Source organism: Phascolarctos cinereus, unplaced genomic scaffold, assembly GCF_003287225.1.
Source record: "Phascolarctos cinereus isolate Bilbo 61053 unplaced genomic scaffold, phaCin_HiC Scaffold_5;HRSCAF=322, whole genome shotgun sequence".
Taxonomy (NCBI): Eukaryota; Metazoa; Chordata; class Mammalia; order Diprotodontia; family Phascolarctidae; genus Phascolarctos; species Phascolarctos cinereus.
The window spans coordinates 266506865-266531369 of NW_027555958.1; the positions used below are offsets into that span (position 1 = coordinate 266506865).

General features: G+C 38.8%; 1 protein-coding gene across 2 annotated transcripts in view; it reads right to left on the reverse strand.

Moving 5' to 3' along the window:
- The window catches only part of DNAH17 (dynein axonemal heavy chain 17), a 224254-nt gene that overhangs the window by 77560 nt on the left and 122189 nt on the right, over window positions 1–24505 (reverse strand). For both annotated transcript variants that reach the window (XM_020966020.2, XM_078155824.1), the window contains 6 exons: window positions 22076–22203; window positions 19849–19997; window positions 17645–17927; window positions 16814–16987; window positions 16357–16564; window positions 16043–16208 (listed from right to left, as the gene is read on the reverse strand). In XM_020966020.2, the coding sequence (XP_020821679.1) occupies window positions 16043–16208; window positions 16357–16564; window positions 16814–16987; window positions 17645–17927; window positions 19849–19997; window positions 22076–22203 (1108 nt within the window). The remainder of the gene's footprint in view (window positions 1–16042; window positions 16209–16356; window positions 16565–16813; window positions 16988–17644; window positions 17928–19848; window positions 19998–22075; window positions 22204–24505) is intronic.

A 24505-nucleotide genomic window follows, 5' to 3' on the forward strand; every position in this document is an offset into this window, starting at 1 on the left:
TTGTTTAGTCATTTTTTAGTCATGTCTGACTCTTTGTGACCTGATTTTGGGCTTTCCTAGCAAATCTACTAGAGTGCTTTGACAATTTCTTCTCTTTATAGACGAGGAACTGAAGCCAACAGGGCTAAGTGACTTGCCCAGGGCCACACAGCTAGTAAATAAAAGTCTGAGGCCAGATTTTAACTTACAAAGATGAGTTTTCCTGACTCCATGCCCAGTACTCTATCCATTGTTCCATCTAGCTGCCCAGGGATATAGTTAAAACAATTCCAGAGCTGTTCTGCCTGATCTGAAAGTCACAGATTGACCTGGGATGGCACAAAACACTGTCAGGTGTATTTCACCCCAAGTAAAGTTCATGAAAGCTTTTTTTTTTTTTTTGAAATGGCCAATTCATGTATCAGAACTCCATGTTTTTCTTTTCTTTCTTTCTTTCTTTTTTTTTTTTTGAGGCAATTAGGGTTAAGTGACTTGCCCAGGGTCACACAGCTAATAAGTGTCTAAGGCTACATTTGAACTCAGGTCCGCCTGATTCCAGGGCCAGTGCTCTATCCACTGCACCACCTAGCTGCCCTCAGAACTTTGTTTTTCAAGGAGCCTCTTGCCCTCGATTAAATTCAGATCTTGCACAAAAGGGAGACTGAAGCAGGAAGGTTTTGTAATTTTCCTTTATAAAATTGTCATTTCTACCTTTCCCAGCAATCCATCTTTTGTACCTATTAAATTCATCCAGCATCTTTTCTAACAGCCTGTAGCTACTTTGCTTTCTTTTTTTAATACATTCCCATGTAAATATCAATTTAAAAACTAATAATAGAAGCGGATAGGTGGCACAGTGAATAGAACACCAGCCTCAGAGTCAGGAGGACCTGAGTTCAAATTTGACCTCAGACACTTGATCCTTACTAGCCATGTGACCCTGGGTAAGTCACTTAACCTGAATCGCCTAGCCACACACACACACACACACACACACACACACACACACACACACACACAAAGAATAAGAAAATTTAGAGCTCAAAATTTAAAACTCCCTCTTCCACTTTTTGTAAAACTTGAAATTAGAAAGCAAAAAAAAAATTTAAAAATATCTCTTTCTTATGATTAAACACAGAAAATGAATACATAAGAAAGAATAGGATCTTGATTAAAACCAGAAATTCCCTTGCTAAAGTTATCAAGGCAGTGTAATGTCTGAGATGGCAGGGACTGTATATCAACCTATAGGACAAGAGTCACTGAAAGCTGACAGCATTCACTCCTTCTACAAAACAAAGAACCAATAAACTAATTTAGAAAAATCTCTGGAGATAGGTAGCTGTGATTCTAGAAGCAGCTGAATGGTTAAGACCTGTTGCAAAAGGACTGTATCACTAGGCTCAGCTTCTTAAGCAGCATTCTCTACTGCTTCTCTATGAATTAATTATGAATCTCTCACAGTCTCAACCCCTTCTTTTTAGCTACTGGCTTTTAGCAGAGTCTCAATTAGGTAGCATTCCATCCCAACTCCCAACTTCCTTCTGCTCTTCAGTAGCTCTGTGTTTCAGACCTATCACCTACTCTACCCTAGCTATCTGTAGGGGGATTTTTTTCTTTGGGGAAAGACAACTAGGGCCAGACAGGAGGCCCAGTTAACCTCAATGCTTTCTCAGTGAGGGTAAACATAATATTTCCAGGCACCTGAGGATGTAGAGTCTTCTACCATTCTCCCCTGTTTTTGTTCTGACTAATAGCATGAGGGTACCCTTGATCCTGTTCATGAGGCCAAGTGTTGACCATGGAGATTCTAATTTCAGGGATCATGGGAACATAAGCCACAGCATAGTAGCAAAAATAATTTTGTTAAAGTCATTAAAGATAGAGGGCAGAGCCAAGATGGTTGAGAAAAAGCAGTGATTTGCTTGAGCTCTCCCCCAAACTCCTCCAAACACCTTTAAATAATTCCATAAAACAATTTCTGGGACAGCAGAACCCACAAAAGGATGAGGTGAAATTATTTTCCAGCCAGGAAGGTCAGCTGGAAAGATCTATTGTATCTGGGGAAAAGTGGAGCACAGTCCAGTACATATCCCACCAGCATAGACCAGGCCCCACTGAATCTGCAATGGCAGTAGCTGCTTCCGGAGCTCTCAGCCCACGGACAGTAGGAAGTTGAATAACTGGTCAAAAGGAGATTACAGGAGACTAAACCAAATGGTAAAAGAGGTAAAAAAGCCAATAAAGAGAAGAATGCCTTAAAAAGCAGAATTGGCTAAATGGAAAAAGAGGCACAAAAATTCACTGAAGAAAAAACTCCTTAAAAGGAGAATTGGCCAAATGGAAAAGGAGGTACAAAAGCTCATTGAAGAAAATAATTCCTTAAAAATCAGAATTGAGGAAATGGAAGCTAATGACTTTATAAGAAATCAATAAACAAAACAAAACCAAAAGAATGTAAAAATAGAAGACAATGTGAAATATCATAGGAAAAACAACTGACCTGGAAAACAGATCCAGGAGAGATAATTTTAAAATTATTTGACTACTTAAAAGCCATGATCAAAAAAAAAAAAGCCTAGACATCATCTTTCTTTTTTTTTCCTTAATAGTATTTTTTCAATTACATACAAAGATAGTTTTTAACATTCATTTTGGTAAAATTTTGAGTTCCAAGTTTTTCTCCCTTCCTTTCCTTCCCCCTCTCCAAGACAGCAGGCAATGTCATATAGGTTATACATGTACAATCATGTTAAACATATTTCCACATTATTCATGTTGTGAAAGAAGAATCAGAGCGAAAGGGAAAAATCATGAGAAAAGCAAAAAACAAAAAAGTGAAAATAGTATACTTTGATCTACATTCAGACTCTATAGTTCTTTCTCTGCATGTGTTAACATTTTCTATCATGAGTCTTTTGAACTTGTCTTGGATCTTTCTATTGTTGTATTGTTGAGAAGAGCTAAGTCTATCATAGTTAGTCATTGTACAATGTTGCTGTTGCTGTGTACAATGTTCTCCCGGTCTTGCTGATTTCACTCAGCATCAGTACATGTAAGTCTTTCCAGGATTTTCTGAAATCAGTCTGCTCATCGTTTCTTATAGCACAATAGTATTCTATTATAGTCATACACCATAGCTTCTTCAGCCACTCCCCAATTGATGGGCAATCCCCTCAATTTCCAATTATTTGCCACCACAAAAAAGGGCTGCTACAAATATTTTTGTACATGTGGGTCCTATTCCCTTTTTTATGATCTCTTTGGGATATAGACCTAGTAGTGGTATTGCTGGATCAAAGGATATTATGTACAGTTTTATAGCCCTTTGGGCATAATTCCAAATTGCTCTCCAGAATGGTTGGATCAGTTCACAATTCCACCAACAGTGCATTAGTGTTCCAATTTTCCCACATATTGTCCAATATTTGTCATTTTCCTTTTCTTAGACATTATCTTTCAAGAAATTATCAAGGAAAACTGCCCTGGTATTCTCGAATCAGAGGGTAAAAAAGAATCCACTGATTGCTTCCTAAAAGAGAGCCCAAAATGAAAAGTCCCAGGAATATTATAGCCAAATTTCAGAGCTCCTAGGTCAAGGAGAAAATATTGCAAGCAGCCAGAAAGAAACAGTTCAAGTATCATGGAGCCACAGTTAGGACAACACAAGATTTAGCAGCTTTTACAGTAAATGGTCAGAGGGCTTGGAATATGATATTTTGGAGGGCAAAGGAGCTAGGATTACAATCAAGAATCATCTACCCAGAAAAACTGAGTATAAATCCTTCAGGGGGAAAAACAGACATTCAATGAAATAGAGGACTTTCAAGCATTCTTGATGAAAAGACCAGAGCTGAATAGAAAATTTGACTTTCAAATATAAGACTCAAGAGAAGCATAAAAAGGCAAACAGGAAAGGGAAATCATAAGGGACTTAATAAGGTTAAACTGTTTACATTCCCACATGGAAAGATGATATTTGTAACTCATAAGAACTTTGTCATTATTAGGGCAGTTAGAAGGAGTATATATAGGTGTGAGTTGAATGTGAAGGGTTATCAAAGAAAATAAAATTAAGGTGTGAGAGAGGAATGTACTGTGTGGGAGAAAGAGAAAGAGAGAGACAGAACAGGGTAAATTATCTCACATAAAAGAGGCAAGAAAAAGCTTTTAAGTGGAGGGAAAGAAGGGGGAGGTGAGGGGAGTGAGTGAACCTTACTCTCATCAGATTGGCTCAAAGACAGAATAACATACACACTCAATTGGATACAGAAATCTATCTTACCCTACAGGAAAGTAGGAGGGGAAGGGGACAAAAGAAAGGGCTGGTGATAGAAGGGAGGCAGTTTAGGGGAGAGGGTAGTCAGAAGTAAAACACTTTTGAGGAGTGACAGGGTAAAAAAAGAGAGAGAACAGAATAAAGGGGGAAAAGGGGAATAGGATAGAGAGAAATACAGTTAGCAACAGTAACTGTGACAAAAAATTTGAAGCAAGTTTCTCTAATAAAGGCCTCATTTCTCAAACATACAGAAAACCAAGTCAAATTTATAAAAATAAGAGCCATTCTCCAATTAAAAAAAGATATGAAGTTTTCAGATGCAATAATCAAAGCTATCTATAGCCCATATGAAAAAATGCTCTAACTCACTATTGATTGGAGAAATGCAAATTAAAACAATTCTAAGGTACCACCTCATACTTACTAGATTGGCTAATAGGACAGAAAAGGAAAATGACAAATGTTGGAGGGATTGTGAGGAAAATGAGACATTAATGCATTGTCAGTGGAGTTGTGAACTGATTCAATCATTTTATAGAGCAATTTGGAACTATGCCCAAAGGGCTATAAAACCATGCACAACCTTTGACCTAGCAATACCACCACTAAGTCTGTATCCCAAAAGAGATAAAAACCAAAAAGTAAAAGGATCTATATGTACAAAAATATTTATAGCTGCTATTTACTGGGGACAAAGAACTGGAAATTGAAGGGATGCCCATCAAATTGGGGAATAGCTGAACAAATTATGGTATGTGACTAGCATGGAATACTATTGTGTTACACAAAATGATGAGTAGAAGATGCTCTCAGAAAAACCTGGAAAGGCTTACATAAGCTGATGCAAAGTGAAATGTACCAGGTACAAAGTAATGACAACGAGGAGCTATGAATTATTTAGCTGTTCTAAGCAATACAATCATCCAAGACAACTCTGAAGCACTCATGATGAAAAATGCTATCGATTCCCAGAGAAAGAACCGATGGTGTCTAAATACAAATTGAAACATACTTTTTTAAATTTCATTTTTCTTGTGGGTTTTTTTTTTTGGTCTATGTTTTCTTTCACAACATGATTAATATGGAAATGTTTTGCATGATGACACATGTACAACCTATATCAAACTGCTTGCTTTCTCAATGCAGGGGGATGGGGAGAAAGTAAAGGAGAGAATTTGGAACTCCAAGTTTTAAAAATGAACGTTAAAAATTGTTTGTGCGTTTAACTGGAAAAAATATAATACTAAATAACATTTAAAAAAGAAATGTTTGGGGAAAATATTTGCTAGGCTCTAGGTGGCACGGTGGATAGAGTGCTGGACCTGGAGTCAGGAAGACCTGAGTTCAAATCCAGCCTCAGAAACTTACTAGCTGCATGACCCTGGGCAAGTCATTTAACCCTGTTTGCCTCAGTTTCCTCACCTGTAAAATGAGCTGGAGAAGGAAAGGGCAAACCATTCCAATAGCTTGGTCAGAAAAACTCCAAATGAGGTCACAAAGAGTCAGACATGACTGAACAACAACAACAATAACAAAATATCCCTATTTCCAAATGAAACAGATTAGGAAACATCTGTAAAATGTGAACAAAACATTTGTGGTAAAATAAATTCAGCTTCCCCAAGAAAGAAAAAAAAGTCATTAAAGATAAGTGAAGGAAACCTTATGCTTCTGTCAAAAATGGTTTTGGGGGAGGACATTACTGAATCCATTTTGTGCCATATTATATAAATATTATTATATAAATATACTAAATGTCTCCTTTAGTACCTCCCTCTTTCCCCCATCACTTTATGGTTATACAAGAAAGCCTACAGGTCTTTGAATGGTTCTAGGAACTTCTTATCCACTGCTCTTTATTCTGTTTAATAGGGCACCTAGTAGGAGGAGCTTAACAAATGCACATTAACTGATGGTTTTGGTCTGGTGTAAACAGCTGTAACAGTTTAACCATCTTTTTTCTTTTGCTAAAAATGTGCCTTTTCTACCTGATTTTACCCAAAACTGTTTCATAAGGCTATCTATGTGATCTGACCTATCTGATCTTACCCAAACTCTCTGGGCCATGTAGGTGAAGAGGAGAAACTGTCTATGTATCTATCAGTGTATCTGACTGTCTGTCTGTCTGTCAATCAGTCTGTCTGTGGAATTGTGAGACACATAACCATCATCTACTGAAGGGGAGTGTCATACTCTTGAGTGAATAAGCTACAGTGTACCTATCTCTCTGTAACCTGTGCTGGCTTATTCATGCAATGGCTAGCAAGGACCCTGAAAATTCTTGCCTCTTTTCTAACACAAGGCGGAGGCCTTGATAACATCACTGTGAAGCAGACAGCTGCATGGGGAGGTCCCCTCATTGTGAGTTTGATCTGGGTAGAAGTTTACTGATTGGGGCCATAGCAATACTTTTTACGTGAAATTGAGTTCTTTTTCTGGGAACAAATTCAGATCTTGCGCAACCGACCTCAAACAATGGTTTATTGCTTGGCTGTTGCTTAAGACAGTTGCTGGGCTTAGGCAGAAGTCTGTACATGTCTGAAACTGAGCAAAACCTTTCATTCTACCTTTCTTTACATAAATGAACTCTTCTATGAATTCCCTGTCTGCTACAGGGTCCACTTAATGCTCCTTTCTCACTTTTTCTTGACATTTTGCAAGGATACTAATGGATAACACAAGCTGACCATTGGTTACCCCTCACTTTCACCACATAAACAGTCCATCTTCTCTTTCAATTATTTATTACTTTGATGAAAATCTTTACTTTAGTTCTTCTTCATAGTTCTGTGTTTGCTGTGTGCTGCAGTTTGCTCTCACCTACCATTGCTGTCTAAGTGGCATCAATTTCTAATTCTTCAGAAACTATCACATTCTATAGTGTGCAGCCATTTAACAACTTAGGTAGAATACTAATGTTTAAAAGACTAACTTCCATTTCTGGAAGAAATTTGGACTCATTTAATCATTTATATATAGTGTAATCAACTGAAGCAGTGGATGGAAACCTGGGTCTAAAGTCAGGAAGACCTGAGTTCAAATTTGGCCCCAGACACTTATTAGCTGTGTGACCCTAGACAAGTCACTTACTGTCTGCTGGCCTCAGTTTCCTTGATGGTAAAATGGGGATAATAATAGGATCTCCCTCACAGGGTTCTTGTGAGGATCAAATAAGGTAATATTTGTAAAGCACCTAGCACACTGCTTGGCACACAGTAGGTCTTATTAATTCTGTTTCCTTCCTTTCCCTTCTCTTTTGTGTCTTAGATATTCACAGTTTCCCAAAGGCAATCCAGCTTATTCTCCTCCACTTTAATTTTGGGCCAAATTTGTTATTTGTTTGCACTGTCTGCCAACATATGTATACTGTGGACAAGTTCCATAGGCTGTTCATCTAATTTTATGTCATAATTTGGATAAAGGGCATTCTTTCTCCACTTGATTTCCCTGACTGGATGATTAGATAGAGCTCTTTGGAGTGGTTACAGATTACTTTAAGAGATTCTGTGATGTTCTCAATCTTGGTTTAACCGGCATTATGTAATCTTCAAACAAGAGAATATGGGGCGCTTTCCCAATCACTGAAAATTCTTCAGCTACAGACTCTGCACTTAATCTCCTCCATGACAACAGCGAATATGTTTGGCAAATGTATCTCCTTGTTTTATGCTTGGCCTGATAATGTTAATCAGAGATTGTTGAACAAAGTCATCTCTGTTGTTAAATTTTTCAGTGAATTTTAAATAATATTGATGTATGGATTGGAGATACTTAGTTGGAATAGAGCCTTCAAACCGGTATTTTGCTCTAAGAAATCAAATGTCTGTGTGTTTTTTAAATAATAATAAACAATAACCAGGGTGAGATCTTGTATTGTTTCCATATTTCAATGTGAAACTAAAGATGTGGTCTACTTGGAGTGCTGTTGGGTAGAGCCTACTTTGTTCCCTTCTAATACTCTTATCAAGGATGCCCTTAATATAGCATGTGAATTAGTCTCATAAAAATTTTAATTAGACAGAAAGAAAGAAAACAGGAATATAGGTTCAGTTTTTTATTTCTCTTGGTTGTACTTTTTTTTTTTGGTGTCAGTAAGGTTTGTTTGGTTGTTCGTTTAATGCCTTCTGTATCTTTCTCTCTTTCAGTCACCTTGAGAATCTCTCAAAGATTTCACAATTATGTCACCTCCAACACAGATATGCTCTATGCCCACTTTTCATCCAATTGCTATTTGAATTTTAGTTTTCTTTAGGGTCATTCTATCTATCTGATAAGCACACTTGGGACTATGATATTAGAATCCAAGTGGGGTGGTCATTTCCATTTTTCTTCTGCTTAATTCTTCTATTTATTTTCATCCCTAAATGATTTTGCAGTCACTTTGATTAGTTGGATTTTTTCCAAAGACTTCTTTAAATTAGTTTTACTTATCACTGCTTCTATAAATTGACATTGTTCAAAATATTTCATCATCATCACCACCTTCCATAAGATTTTGCAAAAGAGTTTATATTACAAACCATTGTTGCCATATCTCTCTGCTTCACTGACTAGTGAGGCTTTTAGATTCTTACGACAATTCATTTTCATCATTTAATCTTTTTTTTTTCTTTAGGCAATTGGGGTTAAGTGACTTGCCCAGGGTCACACAGCTAGTAAGTGTCAAGTGTCAATCTGAGGCTGGATTTGAACTCAGGTCCTCCTGACTTCAGGGCCAGTGCTCTATCCACTGCGCCCATCAGTTAATCTTTTAAAAACATTTCTTGCTTTTTTATTTTTTAGCTTTCTAATATAAGGGCAGAGCTCCATTGATTATTCCACCCCACTTAAAAATAATTACCTTTGTTAGGTAAAGAACATTTCTTGATTGAATTAATCAGAAATGTGTATGAATAGGGCATGGACATCTTGAATGAATGAGAACCATTGTGTGAGAGACCTGTTCATACTCAAAGAACTTACATAAAATGGAGGACTTATCTCAGAACTAGGAAGAGATTCTGAAAGTCTAGAAATGGAGAGAAAAGAATGGGGTCATTTTGAGCTGGGCCAGAAAGAACCCCAAACCTAGAGGTAATCAGTAAAAGTAGAAAGCAAAAGTAAAACTGAACTGCGGCAGAGAAGGGAGATTATCAAGGCAGGTCATTGGCCTTATTGACATTTTGGAACAGAAGACTCAGGGTGATGGCCATCAGTTGTAGCCGCTTATCCAAGGACTGAGGAAAATTCTTGGAAAAGGTCTGTTCTTTTTCCATTTTCCCCTCCCATTTCCTGTCTATTCAAAGACCTTGTAAGATAATCTGCTGCTGTGTTTCCTAAACTTTTAAAAGTAATCTGAATTTTACTCAACACCAAAGAAGCCAGAAGTTAACTAGAAATATACAAATGCAAATTAGGGTAGAAAATCACACCTCTACCTAAATATTGGGAATTTTCCTAACTTGGGGGAGGTGACAAGTCAATGATAAACAAAAGGGAGAAATACCCCTCAAAAGAGATACACTTCTCTTGATTAGGTAGCAGAAGAAATCCTATGAGGCAGAAACTCTCTCCGAGGTTTGTACATTGATAAAAGTGTTTCTGATAAAGCTGGCTAAAATGCAAGAGTAGATTTCCTGCCCTCCCTCTCAATACCAGTAAGTCATCCCTCATAAAAAGGAATTTAAAAAAAAAGAAGAGGGGGGCAAGGAACCATTTTAACAAAATCATCATCGATTAAAAATCTGCATAAAATTATTTTAGTCTGTGAATATGTACCTTCTTTCACTCATAGCTCATTTTCATAATCAATAATTCATTTAATTAGATTAAGATGGAATTATTTTAATTGTGTTCCATTTATTTTTCTCTTGTTCTACTGTCTTTAAGCTTTGTACTAACATTATCTTTGATCTAATAAGGCAGGCATCTGACTATACCCAGGCAGCTGATTCAGTAATTATTTTTAAATTAGTACTTCTGGTTCCCATGAGCAACAAGATGGCAGACTAGACATTTTTTCTCAACCCCATGACCTCTCGAACCTCTCTAAAACAGAAATTATGTGCCAAAGATAAAGCAACATCTCCAAAGTCTAGGCCACTCAGAATCCCAAAGAAGATTAAAAAAAAAATCTTGAGTCTACTTTTCATCCAATTGCTATTTGCATTTTAGTTTTCTTTAGGGTCATTCTATTTGATAAGCACACTTGGGACTATGATGTTAGAATCCAAGTGGGGTGGCTATTTCCATTATTTTTCATTCAATTCTTCTATTCATTTTCATCCCTAAATGATTTTGTGATCACTTTGATCAGTTATATTTTTTCCAAAGATTTCTTTAAATTAGTTTTACTTTTCACTGCTTCTATAAATTGACATTGTTCAAAATCTTTCATCATCATCACCACCTTCCATAATATTTTGCAAAAGAGTTTATATTACAAACTATTATTGCCATATATCTCTGCTTCACTCACTAGTGAGGCTTTTAGATTCTTACAACAACTCATTTTCATCAGTTAATCTTTTAAAAACATTTCTTGCTTTTTTTTTTTAGCTTTCTCAAGATTGATGCTCACTGACCTTGAGTTCACTTGGCACCCTTCCCCCACCTCCCATACTACCAGTAGCAAGGCTACACTAGCAAACCCAAGGAAATGACATTGGCTTACATCAAAACCCACCCCTACACCCTGTCTTCCCTCTCTCTTTCCAGTGCTGTGCCTGGGGATCTAAACTGCAGAAATTCACTCAGAGCTCAACAGCTAGCGGGGCCATGACTCTTCAAAAGCAAATACTTGCTGCAGACTACAACCCAGAAGCATTCGTGCAAAACTCTGAATTCTGTTGCTTGGACAGAGTACTGAAGACCTGAGGGAGTGGCCCAGATTACCAGGATAGGATACCATGCATGGGAGGGCTGTGCCACCAAACCTGAAAGAGCACAGCATCCATTTAGGGCGAGTTCTGAGCACTGAAAAGTCAGCCACCAAACCTGAAAGAGCACAGCATCCATTTAGGGCGAGTTCTGAGCACTGAAAAGTCAGCTAGGGCAGAGACTTAGACTGGTGAACTGTGAATTGCCCAGTGTGGGAAGAGCCTCAGATGCTTTGAGATCCAGCCTCTGAGGAAACCACAATCAGAGGAGAGGTAGGCAGGAAGCCAGTGATAAGGAAAATAAGGAGGAGAAACACTGAAAGTACCCAAGATTTTGGGAAGGAAAGAGCTTGAACAGATAAATCAACAGGAAAAGTAGTAATAACAGAAGGAAATATGGCCTCCATATCCTGTAAATGAGTTAAAGCATCTATGAATAAAAGCTGCAAAATAAAGGAAAATGATCCAGCACTTGAGACAGAAGACTCTGGAATTTTAAGAGAACATGGCACAACAACATGCTGTTTTCTGAGTGGTTTAAAAGAGGAAGGAGAGTTTTGAGCACAGAATTTATGTCTTGCACAATGAATAACGTTGGGAAAAAATGAACAGAATAGAAAAACTTGAACCTTCGATAGTAAGCTTCACCAAAAGATAGAACGATAAACAGAGAATGCGAATACACAGAAGTAAACAACAGCCTAGAAAAGAAGCAACAAATAAGAACATTAAAAGAATACATGCTCTCGATGCAAGCAAAACATACTCAACAAGACAAGATGAACAGAGACGAGCTAAGAATCATAGATTTCCCAGAAGAATACAACAGGCCAAAAACCAAAACAAACAAAACAAAACAAAAACCTTAACACCATAATAAGGGAAATAAGAGAAGAAAACTGCCCAGAACTTCTGGACATAGAAAATGAAATTCCGAATGAAAGAATTCACAGATTTACTCCAGAAAAGACCCAAGGCTGAAAACTCTAGTGGTTAAATTTAACAATTCAATTCTGAATTAACAAGTTCTACAGGCCATTAGGAGAAAGATCTTCAAACACAAAGAAAAGAACATTTGAATTACACAAGACTCTTCTGCACCCACTAGAAAAAGGAGAACGATGTGTTCCAAAGAGCAATGGAGTTCAGGACGTGACCCAGAGTGACCTATCCTGCAAATCTGAGCTTCATCATACAGCACAAAAAATGGACATTCAATAATAGTTTGAAATATTTTTAGAAAGAAAACCAGAACCGAAAAGACTATCGGGTTCTCAAACACCCCAGATAACAGAGACTTCTTTCTAAATATACACAAGGAGATGGGATGAAGGCAGAAATCTGATAGAAGTAACAGTGAAGAGGCAGACAGGAGCCATTATGGACACCACCTGGCAACACCCTGTCTACAAGTGAATGCTTCTTTTGTGGGACTCTCAAATTAGTAAGTGAGTTATTGTTTAGTTGTTTTTCAATGGTCTGACTTTTTTTTTTGCACAATTTGCTCATGTTCCCAGCCAATTACTTGAGTTTTAAACTCTTTGTTAAGGTAGGAGTCTGCTTCCAGGGTGGAGAAGGTACTATCCCAAGCTTCAGGCGCTTTGTGCAGTTGTTCTCAGAGATACTTCTAGGGACCTATAAATTTTCAGTTCTTCCAAGGTGGTACAATCAAGGGCAAGGTGTTTATTCCTTTCCTGGTCTAGGCTCTGGTCTATGAGTGACCACAAGCGCTGCCTTGGAACTGTGAGGAGGATTCCTTCTTCAACGCGACTACAAGCTCCACCACGCCGGTGGTCCTCCTCGCTCCAGGATCAGCACCCAGAACTGTGACCCAGATCCAAGCATTGGCAAAGCAAGAAATTCCTGCCTCAGCACTAGCAGAGTTCCCTGCAATCTTCCTCTCATCAGTCACTCGACTCTCCCTCTGTAGGGTAGTCTGTGGGCCAAGAGCTCCAGAGGCAGCTGCCACCCTAGGGCTGTGCTGGAACTGGGACTGGGACCGAGCTCCTCTCTCACTAGTCACAGATCTTTCCTACTGACTTGCTAAGTTGTCTTTGGCATTTGTGGGTTGAGAAGTCTGGAAACTGCCACAGCTGCCTGGGATTCAGTCCCCTGAGGCCTGCTCCAGGTTCACTGAGGCCTGGTCTTTGCTCTGTGCCCACGCTGAACTGCTCTCCTCTCCCAGTCTGGCATAACAGACCTTTCCAACCAACCATCCAGGCTGTCTTGGACTGAAAATTAGTTTCACTCTGTCTTTTTGTGGGTTCTGCCACTCTAGAATTTGTTTAGAGCCATATTTCACAGGCATTTGGAGGGGTTAGGGGGACAGCTCAAGCAAGTCACAGCTTTTACTTCTCCATCTTGGCTCCACATAGTTGTTTTTCAGTGAAAGCTGACTCTTTGTGACCCCATTTGAGGTTCTATTGGCAAAGATACTGAAGTGGTTTGTCATTTCCTTCTTCAGCTCCTTTTACAGATGAAGAACTGAGGAAAACAAGGTTAAATGACTTGTCCAGGGTCACAGAGCTACGAAGGCCAGACTTGGACCAAATTCAGGAAGATGAGTTCCTGACTCCTGGCCTGGTATTCTATCCACTGCACCATTTAGCTGCCCTTATGAGCTATTTTATTTTTATTAAAATAAAATTAATCTCATTTTTTGTTACAGTATTTGTTGTTTGCCGTGAGAAAGTCTTTCTAATTCTGTTCTTGCAGAAGGTATTGAGTGCATGTATGCATGTAGATTCTGCATATCATACAAGCTTCTGGACCCTGTCATTCCTTATTCCTGGTCTACATTTTCTAACACTTTTTTTTTTACCATCTTTACATATCACTACCTTGGCAATGGAGTTAACAAGTATCAAAGTAGATGTTGATTTAATTTGGAGAATCTTATTGAGGTCTTCCAATCTCAGTCTCTTCAACTTCTGCATTGGAGGTTGGTGCATAATCTGCAATTATTTTGTGGATGATCTTTTGGCAAATACTTACAGTGAACATTGACACATAAAATGAACAAATATCCCATGAAATGACATTCCTCACTGCCATTGGCAACATGATAAAAGCCAATTCTGCTGACTCCTTTAGTTGCTTCTCTAAGGAGAATCTTAAAGCCATCTTTTGATTTAGCAGCAACTTCCTCCTTTCTTCTGGTTTCATTTATAGCAACAACTGACAAATTGAGATGCTGTAATTCCTACAATACATTTGCTAGTTGGTTATGGGTCATGGATTTCCTTTAGAATATCAGCAGCTAAGTTAAAGTTGTTTTTTTTTAAAAGAAGTCTAAAACAGCCTGACTTTTAGCATTCTCTGCCATCTGTACTGTAGAAATAGGTGCTGTTGACACAGCTAGGTGGTGTAGTGGATAGAGCCAAGCCTGGTGTTAGGAAAACCTGAGTTCAAATCCAGCCTCAGACACTTACTAGCTGTGTAACCCTGGACAAGTCACTCAATCCTGTTTGCCTCGATCACTGGATCAACTAGAATATTGGCAGCTAAGTTAAAAGTTTATTTTTAAAAGAAGTCTAAAACAGCCTGATCCTTAGCATTCTCTACCAATCATTACTGTAGAAGCAGGAGCAAGTCACGCAAACTGAGAGACATTTTGTACTTTTCTTGGCTTCATGGGCTGCCTTGAAAAGAGAATCTATCGCCAAAAGACCAGCCTGCTGGTGATGAGTTTTATATTTGGCCAGGCAAGTCCTTGGAAAACAGATTTAGCCTGTTAGGACGATACCTAAAGCTTTTATTCTACCGGCATAGAGAGGGTATTTTGGGCTGTGATGAGATAACAGAGTAGGATTTGGTAGAGGATCATTATACAATACTTTATAAACAAAAGCTAGTATTACATACTCCTTGCTGAAAAAGTTAAAGGATCTTATTTTTATAACACTAGCAGAATGCTCACAATTCTTGGGCAGACATACACTTTGAAGTTCAATGTATGAAGTTCAATATTATGATTCAGTCACATATGCTTGGCTCAGCTTGGTAATAATTTCACTTTCCAATTATCTAGTACCCAAATAGATCTGTGATTTCCTTGATATGGGCTCCCCCTCCAAAAACAAAGATTGCAACCCAACTATGCCTGCCAATCATCTGAGATTCTTGGCTCCCATAAATTCACCAAAGCTTGCAGCCTTCCTTTTCATTTTCTTTATATTGAATGAAGACCAATGGAGCATTTGATCATCCTCTGTTCTCACTAGCTTATGAGACTTTTTTATTTTCCTGCCATAATTTCTCTGATGATAGCCTTCTCAATGTATCTCCTGCATAAGTCCTTATTTATAACATGTTGAAGCCTACTCATAGACTCTAATTATACAACATACTGAAGAATTATTAGCTATTGAAACACTATATCTTCACCATCTCTCCATTTCTTTCTCTTTCCCAACAGCCTGCCATCCACCCCCACCCCCCCAACACCTCCACTTTCCTTACAAAAGAAAAGCAACTCAAGAGGCCAAATAGCAGAGTGGAAAGAGCCTGTGTTAGGAGACTTAAGCTCTGGGTTCTAGGCCCAGTTCTATCATTAAGATGTAGTGTGTGTGTGTGTGTGTGTGTGTGTGTGTGTGTGTGTGTGTGACCTTGCAGAAGTGATTTAGCCTCTATGAGCTAGTTTCCTCATCTGTAAAATGGGGGTAAAATAATCTTTGTTGCTACCTCCCTTACTTAGAGAAGTGAGAATATTTTTTTAACTTTAAAGCACTATGGAAATGCAAGTGATTAAATTATTAACAAAACCTTACCAGGTAGGGAGTTAGTCACAAAAGTTTCCTATAGTGAGTGACTCGTGAGTCTTTTCAGTTTCAAAGTCTCTTGCCAGGACTAACTACATTTATGTTGAAAGATCACTCTATTTGATAATATCCTCGAGTCTCACAATTATCAAAGGTCCTATATTTACCAGTGCCCATGATCCATGTGCTGCCTGATCAAAGTGTGAGGTGCCACCGTTCCATACTTGTCCACCTCTGGCATGTTCATATCATCAATGAAGTAAATAAGCTTTTTGGTGCCTGGGGGTCCATAGTTTCGCCCTGATTTCTTCTCCAGTGGCTTCTCAAGAACACCTGCCAAATTTGAAGCGCGTTAGCTATCATTCAGTAGCTTTCTGGGCATCATTTTCTTTTCTTTTTTTTTTTAAATTTTTTTTTACATCATTTTCTTATCAACGCCAAAAAAAGATGTGGGTTTTTTGGGTTGTTGTTGTTTTTTTACCTTGTAACATGGCAGAAGTGGTATAGAAGTTGAAGGGAACGGACTGTACCACGTACTCATCGGTGCTCAGGCTGCCAAGCTTGTCACCCATCAACACTGACTTGCCAGTACCTGCATTGCCCACCAACATCACTGGCCACTTTTTGTCCATTAGTAAATCCATAAAATACCGAATCCGGATGGTTTCTGTTGTGTGGACCAAGGAAGCCTAGGGGTAGGGAAAGAATCCATGGAAACAAAAGCAATATGAAATCCTTATCCTATAGGCAATCTGATGACTAAACTTCCACTTGCAAATTAAGGTGCAGAGCCAAATGAAAAAATAAAATAAAATCCCAGGCTTTGATGGAAAGGTACTATTGCTAAAATAACTGTGTACAACAGAACTCTTCTTAGAAGTAGGGAAAAAAACAAATTTTGTGCCTGATTCCAGGGTTCAGAGTTTGAGGGGTGATACCTGCAATGGGATGTCAGGATCCAATTCGAATGGAGATACTTTATCTGTCCATGGCATGAATTTTTTACTCTCTGGGTCTATGTAATAGTCAAAAATGGTTCCTTGAGAAGGAAATTTGATGGTCTTAAATTCATTCAACCACCACCTGCTGAACTCAACACGATAGTCCACAAGCTAGGGGAAAAAAAACAAAACAGAAATTACTAGCAAATCCTATTTGAATTATAGACTTCAGAGCTGGAAGGGAAGTCACTAAGAGGTCATTTAGACCAATCTCATTTTTACAGATGAAGAAACTGAGGCCCAAGAACTGAAGAGATTTGTCCATGGCCTCATTACTAATAACTGACCAAATTAGGATCACTCATATTCATGTTGGTTTCCCACAAACACAGTATGGTACAGTGGAAAGAGCACTGTATTTGGAGTTAGAAGACCTGACCCTGTAACTAGATGACCTAAATACCTCTGGGTCTCAGTTTCCTCATTTGTGAAATGAGAGATGTGGTCTCATGGGTGTGCTGAAGTCGGTTCTAAAGAGAAGATAGTTAAATGGGCACACCTACAAATCAGGGCTTGATTCTTGTTTTGTTAATTGTCAAGACTTAAGAAAGTGACGGAAAAAATTAATAATACAGATTAAGCATAAAAAATTGTAATTTTTTTTGGAGAGGTGGTTGTTAAACATTTAATTAATTTCCTGAATGTGGATTACATGGCCTCTAAGGTTGTTTCCAATTCTAATTCAATGATCCTGTGACCTTTTAATTATGCTGCTAATTGTACTGTAAACAAAGGTAATAAAATCATAATTTCTTGAAAGGACTTTACCTGGTCCTGGAACATGGCTCCTCCAAAAGCCCAGAAACATGCAAACACAAAATAGAGTTCATAGAGCTCCTTGGAGGAATCTGGAGGGGTATTCTTTGGGGTCAAAAGACATTCTAATAGGTAGAGTATAGTCTGGATCACTGTGATTTCTGGAACTGGAGTGATCTTCTTAAATCCAAACCTCAGCTTATCCAGGCATGTGGGGAGATATTTATCAAACAGGATCATCAAATTAGCTTTCTCAGACTGCACCTTGCGTTTTTCAATCCAGCTATTTACCACACTAGAAAAAAAGAGAAGTTGGAAAACATTGATGAAATGAATATCCACAAGTAAGTTATCTCTATCCCAAGTTGGCTTCAGTCCTTCTAGTATAGCTTAAAGCTAGCTGCCCAATTCAATTCAAGTCAACAAATGTCCATTAAAGTGCCTACTACCTGAAAGGTGCTATGTTAGGACCAAGGGGAAGCTAGGAGTCTCAGTGGATAGAGAGCCTGCCTGAAGCCAGACAGACTCATCTTCCTGAATTCAAAGATAGTCCTCAGAGATTTATTAGCCGTGTGATCCTGGGCAAGTCACCTACCCCTGTTTGCCTCAGTTCCTCATCTGTAAAAATGAACTGGAGAAGGAAATGGCAAACCACTCTAGTGTCTTTACCAAGAAAACCCCAAACAGGGTCACAAAGAGTTGGACACACAACTGAACGATAACAACCTAAAAGGGTCTATGCTTAGACCAGAGATACACAGACTAAATAATCCCTTCCCTTAAGGAGCTTACATTTTACTGCCTACACAGTTCCAGGTGTTCAAAGAATATAAATTTACCCTCATATTAGCCTACGTGTAATTAGGAAGCCAAATTTACAAGAGAATTACTCAATAGTGTAATTTAAATTTAAAATAGTTTTAGGTTACCCCCTGCTTTTGGTTATTTAAGCTACAGTGTTCTGTGGTAACTAAGAGGTGTCTGAACATGAACACTTCTCTGCACATAAAAGGATAATAATATTTACAGAGTTGTATCAAAGAAAGAGTTTCATAAACCTTAAAGTGGAAAAGGAATAAGCATTTGTACAATGCCTAATTTCTCATTTGATTCTCAAAAAAGCCCCTGCAAAGTAGGTTATTATCATTGTTTACGGATGAAAAACTGAAGCAGACAGACAGAGGTTAAACGTCTTGCCGAGGGTCACAGAGCCAAAAAAGTGTCTGGTGCCACATTCGACTCCTGATCCCAATCCTAGCATTCTACCCACTGTGCCTCTAGCTACCTGTGGGAGCGTCAATAGGTACTATTGTTGTGTTATTGCCCGATGCTCACCATGCACATTGTTATGATCATCTGTAAAATATTTATCTCCTTATAGAATTTCAGCTAACTGTGAAGGGAGAGCAATTCATACATCCATGTATTATACTTATGTTTAGTCTTCTATTAATGACTATGTCTTGCTTAGGATCATTAGTGTACGCAAACATGCTGCTGAATCTGAATCTAGCATGAAATTTAAGTTTTATGAACTATAAAGGTGAAGGATGTATACATTTTGTTGTTATTGAGTTGTTTCAACTCTTCGTGACCCCATTTGGAGTTTTCTTGGCAAAAATACTGGAGTGGTTTGTCATTTCCTTCTCTAGCTCATTTTACAGATGAAGAACTGAGGCAAACAGGGTTAAGCAACGGCTAGTTAAGTGTCTGAAGCTGGATTTGAACTCACTTAAAATGACTCTTCCAAGACCAGTGCTCTATTTACTGCGCCATGGAACTGCCACTAGGTAAATTATAATGAGGCTATGATTTAGAAGATAAGCCTTAGAGAGCTAACTGGGCACCAGAGTCATTAAATGACTTGACCAATTCACACAACTTGTTAAAGGGGAGATTTGAACCCAGGTTTTTCTGACTCCAAGCCCAGTACTCTATCCACTAATTTGATAACTGTCTTTACATGAAACTTGTAAAACGCAACTATATCTTCAAGCACTTGTGCCCCTAGATAGTCAAGGCAGTAAATCCTCATTTAAATAAATTAGTTTGCCCTTGGGACAGAAGATTGAACAGAAGCACTGACCACCAAGAATTCTATCCCTTTTGCACATTAGCTAGGGTTTTTCCTGTGCCTGGCTACAGGCCTTCAGTCTTCCTCACTTCCCTACTTTGATAGCATAGATAATAAAGGTAAAGATGAAATCAGAACTTACGGATTCCATCCTAGATCAGCAGGGTTGATGTAAAGTATTCCTGCTCTGGAAACTGTGGCTGGGGTGGCTGTCCTTAGGTGACTAATCTCAAACACTAGTCTCATGGTTCGATTTAAGGGGATTCGCTCATTACTGGCTAAGGTCAGAACCTAGGATGAGAGGAAAAAAACCCAGGTTTATTTCCAAGAGAAAATGACATTCATGCCTCAGAATACCCAATATTTCAATAGATTTGTATAATTGGAGGACCAGAGGCAAGTTTGCAAAGTCACAAAGGTACTTGCCTTCAAGCAAGTTGTCACAAAAAGCATCTAGTACAAATTCAAGCCCTCTTTTTAAGGACCCCCACAAGAAGTTTTTTTTTTCTCTACTACTTCCCTCTGCAACTTATCTCAATGTCAAACCACTCTCACTATACGGATGTATTAATCCCAATATCTAACCTAAATCGCTCATGATGCTTCTATTTTGCCCAATTTCCTCATCTTTCGTCACTGGATATACAGAAATGCTCATTACCATGCTATGTGAGCACTTTCCATACCTGAAATCTTGACTTTATGGATCTAATAACTGTAATAAACCTAAAAGGTTGACTAATCCAACCTAGTGATCAATGCATGAACCCCTTCTATAGCATTCCTAATAAGCCATTATCTAGCTTCTACTTGCAGTCATGATGGGAATGATTCATGATGGGAAACTTGTTATTTTTGTTTTGGGACAGTTCTAGCTTCTGTTAAAAGGAAAATTCTTTTGTTCAGGCTCTTGCCCAGATTTACAGGAAAAAGAGAATTAAAGGGAGTTTATTAAAATATATAAAGGTAGGAACACACTGACAGGCTGATCACTGGAGATCAGCAAAGGTTTCAAGATGAGGCCAGTTTTTATTGATAACTTTCATAATGAGATAAAGACAATTCAGATAGATTTATGTCAGCAAAAGCGGACGGGTCATTGCGTCTCATTTCCTCCCTAATTGCTCGTATGTTATGTTTAACAGGTATAAATAGGTAGGGAGTGACTTGCTGAATAGCAGGTAATACAAAAGCTGCAGAGTGGGTGATACCTTCCCCAACAGAGCCTCCTCCAACACTGACAAACAGGGCTGGGAACAATGGGACTCTGAGTCAGTATCACTTTTAATATTTCTATGAAGTGCTCCCTAGTTCTCAGCCCAAATACACCTCCCTGGAAATTCCACACATTTATCCTGCCCTCCAGAGATGCACAAAATAAATCCAGCTCCTCTTCACATGGCATTCCTTAAAATATTTGAGGAGACCTCTCATGATCTCCCTCCCCAGGCTCCCAATTTCTTTAGCTCTTCCTAATATGACATGATGTCAGACATTTTACCATTCTGGCTTCCCTCCTCTGGGTACTCTAACTTGGTAATTAACACTTAAAAGCTGGTGCCAATAAATGAATGCTCCAAATGTGGTCTAACCATTACAGTAGGATTGTCAACAAACTTGCTTGGGACATGTCTATTAATGCAACCTAAGACTAAATAAGCTTCCTTCCTTCCTTCCTTCCTTCCTTCCTTCCTTCCTTCCTTCCTTCCTTCCTTCCTTCCTTCCTTCCTTCCTTCCTTCCTTCCTTCTTAAATAGCTATATCACACAGTTGGCTTATTTGGAGTTTGCAGCCAACATGGTCTTTTTTCATTTGACTGCCATTATGCCAAATCTTCCTAATCTACTTGTGCAGATGATGGTTCTCCACCCCCACCATCTCCCCACCCCAAGCTAAGTTCAGGACTTTATGTTCTTTGTATTTCATCTTATGAGTTTCACTATACTTTTCCAACATACCACAGTCATTATGAGTCTTAAATCTGTCATCACTTATTTGCCTCTTTGCTTTATTTAATCTGATTTATATCCCATCTTTGGCCACACAAATCATTGGTAAAAATGTTGAATAGGGCAAGGCCAAAGCGGTATAGCTTGGGGTCTATGTGATGGGACTGCTTTTTTAAAAAAGAAATTCAGTAAATGAGTACTTTGAACAGGATAAAAACCAAATCTTTCTTTTACCACAATTCACTGTGTAATAAATAACAAGGTTCCAATGCATAATATACTGTTTGACTTTGTGCTAGTTTGGATGACTGTGGATAAGATTACTGTGGATTTACTGTAAATTCAAGAAAGTCTTGTTTCTGTACAAGGAAATCACCAACTGATAAGGAAGAGGAAAAATCCATTAAGTCCCCCAGCTAACCTTATTATCATCCATGACAGTGTTCAGGGATTCGATCCACATGGGATCTATATCGCCATCCAGGACAATCCATTTAGGGCCCTGATGAGTGATGTTAGCCAGGTCCCGCATTATGGTGGAAAAAAGTCCTGTGTGGTAGCAGAATTGAATTTAGTTAGCTTTATTTTCAATATATGCATCATTACATTCTTCAGGAAGAGGAAATTGCAATAAGGTTAATCAATAAGTATTTATTGAACACCTGTCATGTGCTAAGAACTATGCAAGGTGTTGAGGATACAAATACAAAGTGAAATACCCTTTCTCTTCTGGGAGTTCGCATTGCTGTTGGGAGAGTTGTTGTTCATTCATTTCAGCCGTGTCTGACTCTGTGACCCCAAATGTAGTTTTCTTGGCAGAGACGCTCGAGTTGTTTGCTATTTACTTCTCCAGCTCATTTTACAGATTAGGAAAGTGACTTGCCCAGGGTCACACGGCTAGTAAGTATCTAAGGCTACATTTGAAGTCAGGTCTTCCTGACTCCAGGCCTGGGACTTTACCCACTGCACCATTTAGCTATTGGGGAAGGCAACACACATAACACTGGCAGATACAAAACAACTACAAGGCCATGGGGAGGGGCACTACCAGCTTGGGAGATGAGAAAAGGCTTCATGTAGAATCGTGAATGAATCTTGAAGGAAGTAGGAATTGGACAGACAAAGCAGCACGAGGAAGTAGGAATTTGGAGAGACAGAGCAGCAGGAGAAGGAGTGAATTCTAGCCATGGGAGATGGATAGAGCAAAGGCAGAGATATGAATATTCTAGATGAAGACAGTAAGAAGGACAAATCGAACAATAGAATTTGTGAAGGGGAGTGAATATAAAAAGGAAGGAAAAGTAGGCTGGGGCCCAGTTGTGAAGAATTTTAAGTGCCAAAACAGTGGAATTTATATTTTTATTCCAGAGCCACTGAAATTTATTGAGTAGGGGAATGACATGGTGAGACCTGCACTGAAGGAAAATTGTTTTGGCAGCTGTGTGGAGGATGTATTGAAAAAGAGTGAGACTTAAGGCAGGGAGAAAAATTAACAGGCAACGCTCTAGGTGAGAGGTGGCGAGGATCTGAACTCATCAGGTAGTGCAGAGGCTGTGCAAGTGGAGAGAAGAACATGAATGAAAAATATGTAGAGGCAGAAATCATTAGATTTGGGAACTGACTGGATACGTGGGGTGAGAGGAAGTGAAGAATCAAGGACAAAACAGAGGCTACAAACCTGGGGCACTCGGAGATACAGCCCTTCACAGAAAGAGGGAAGTTTGAAAGAATGGCGGTTTTCAGAAGAAAGAAAATGAATCCTGGTTTTGGCCATGTTGAGTCTGAGATGCCTATAGGCTATATAGATTGAAATGTCTGACATGTAATTGGTGATGAAGGCACTGGAGCCTCAGAGAGAAACTAGCATGAAATGCATAGAGATTATACAAACATGCCCAAGTCTTCCCCATCCTTAAAAAAAATCCTCGCTAGCACCTGTCTCAAGCTACCATCCTATATTTCTTCTCCCTTTATTAGCCAAACTCCTAGAAAAAGATGTCTGTACTCATTGCTGTCACCAAGGAAGAAAGAATAGAGAAAAGAGAAGGGAGCTCAGTCTGGAGCCCTGAGGAACACCCACAGTTAGGGAGTGTGATTTGATGATCCAGCAAAGGAGCCTGAGAGAGAGCAGTCAGACAGACGGGAGGATAATCAAGAGAGAGTAGCGCCACAAAAATTCAGAGAAGAAATTGCGGTCAGTAATGTTAAAAGCTGCAGAAAGGCCTAGGGTCAGCTAGGTGGCTGGTACAGTTCATAAGATGCTTGACTTGGAGTCAGTCAGGGAGACCTGCATTTAAAAGCTAGCCACAGGCACTTACCAGCTGTGTGACCTTGGGCAAGTAATTTAACCCCTGTCTGACTCAGTTTCCTCATCTGTAAAATGGGGATAATAAAAGTACTTACTTCCCAGGGTTGTCATGAGGATCAAATGAGTTAATATTTGTAAAGCACTTTGCAAACCTTAAAGTCCTATATAAATGTTAGCTGTTTATTATTATTATTATATTATTATTATTATTATTATTATTATTATATAAGGATGAACCTTGAGAAAAGAACATTGGGTTTGGCATTAAGAGACCATTGGTAACTCTGGAGAGAGTAGCTTCAGTTGAATGATCAGGTTCTTGGGATCATAGATTGAGAACTAGAAAACCTTACTTGAGCACTTTGATTTTACAAATGAGGAAACAGAGGCCTAAAGAGTTTAAGTAAATTGCCCAGGGTCACACAGACAGTAGGAGACAAAGTCAGGATTTGAACCCAAATCCCGCAGTCTTATTGTTGTATTACGCACACACTTGTTGGAAGCCATATTGTAAAGATTTGAGAAGGAATTTTGTAAAGAGAG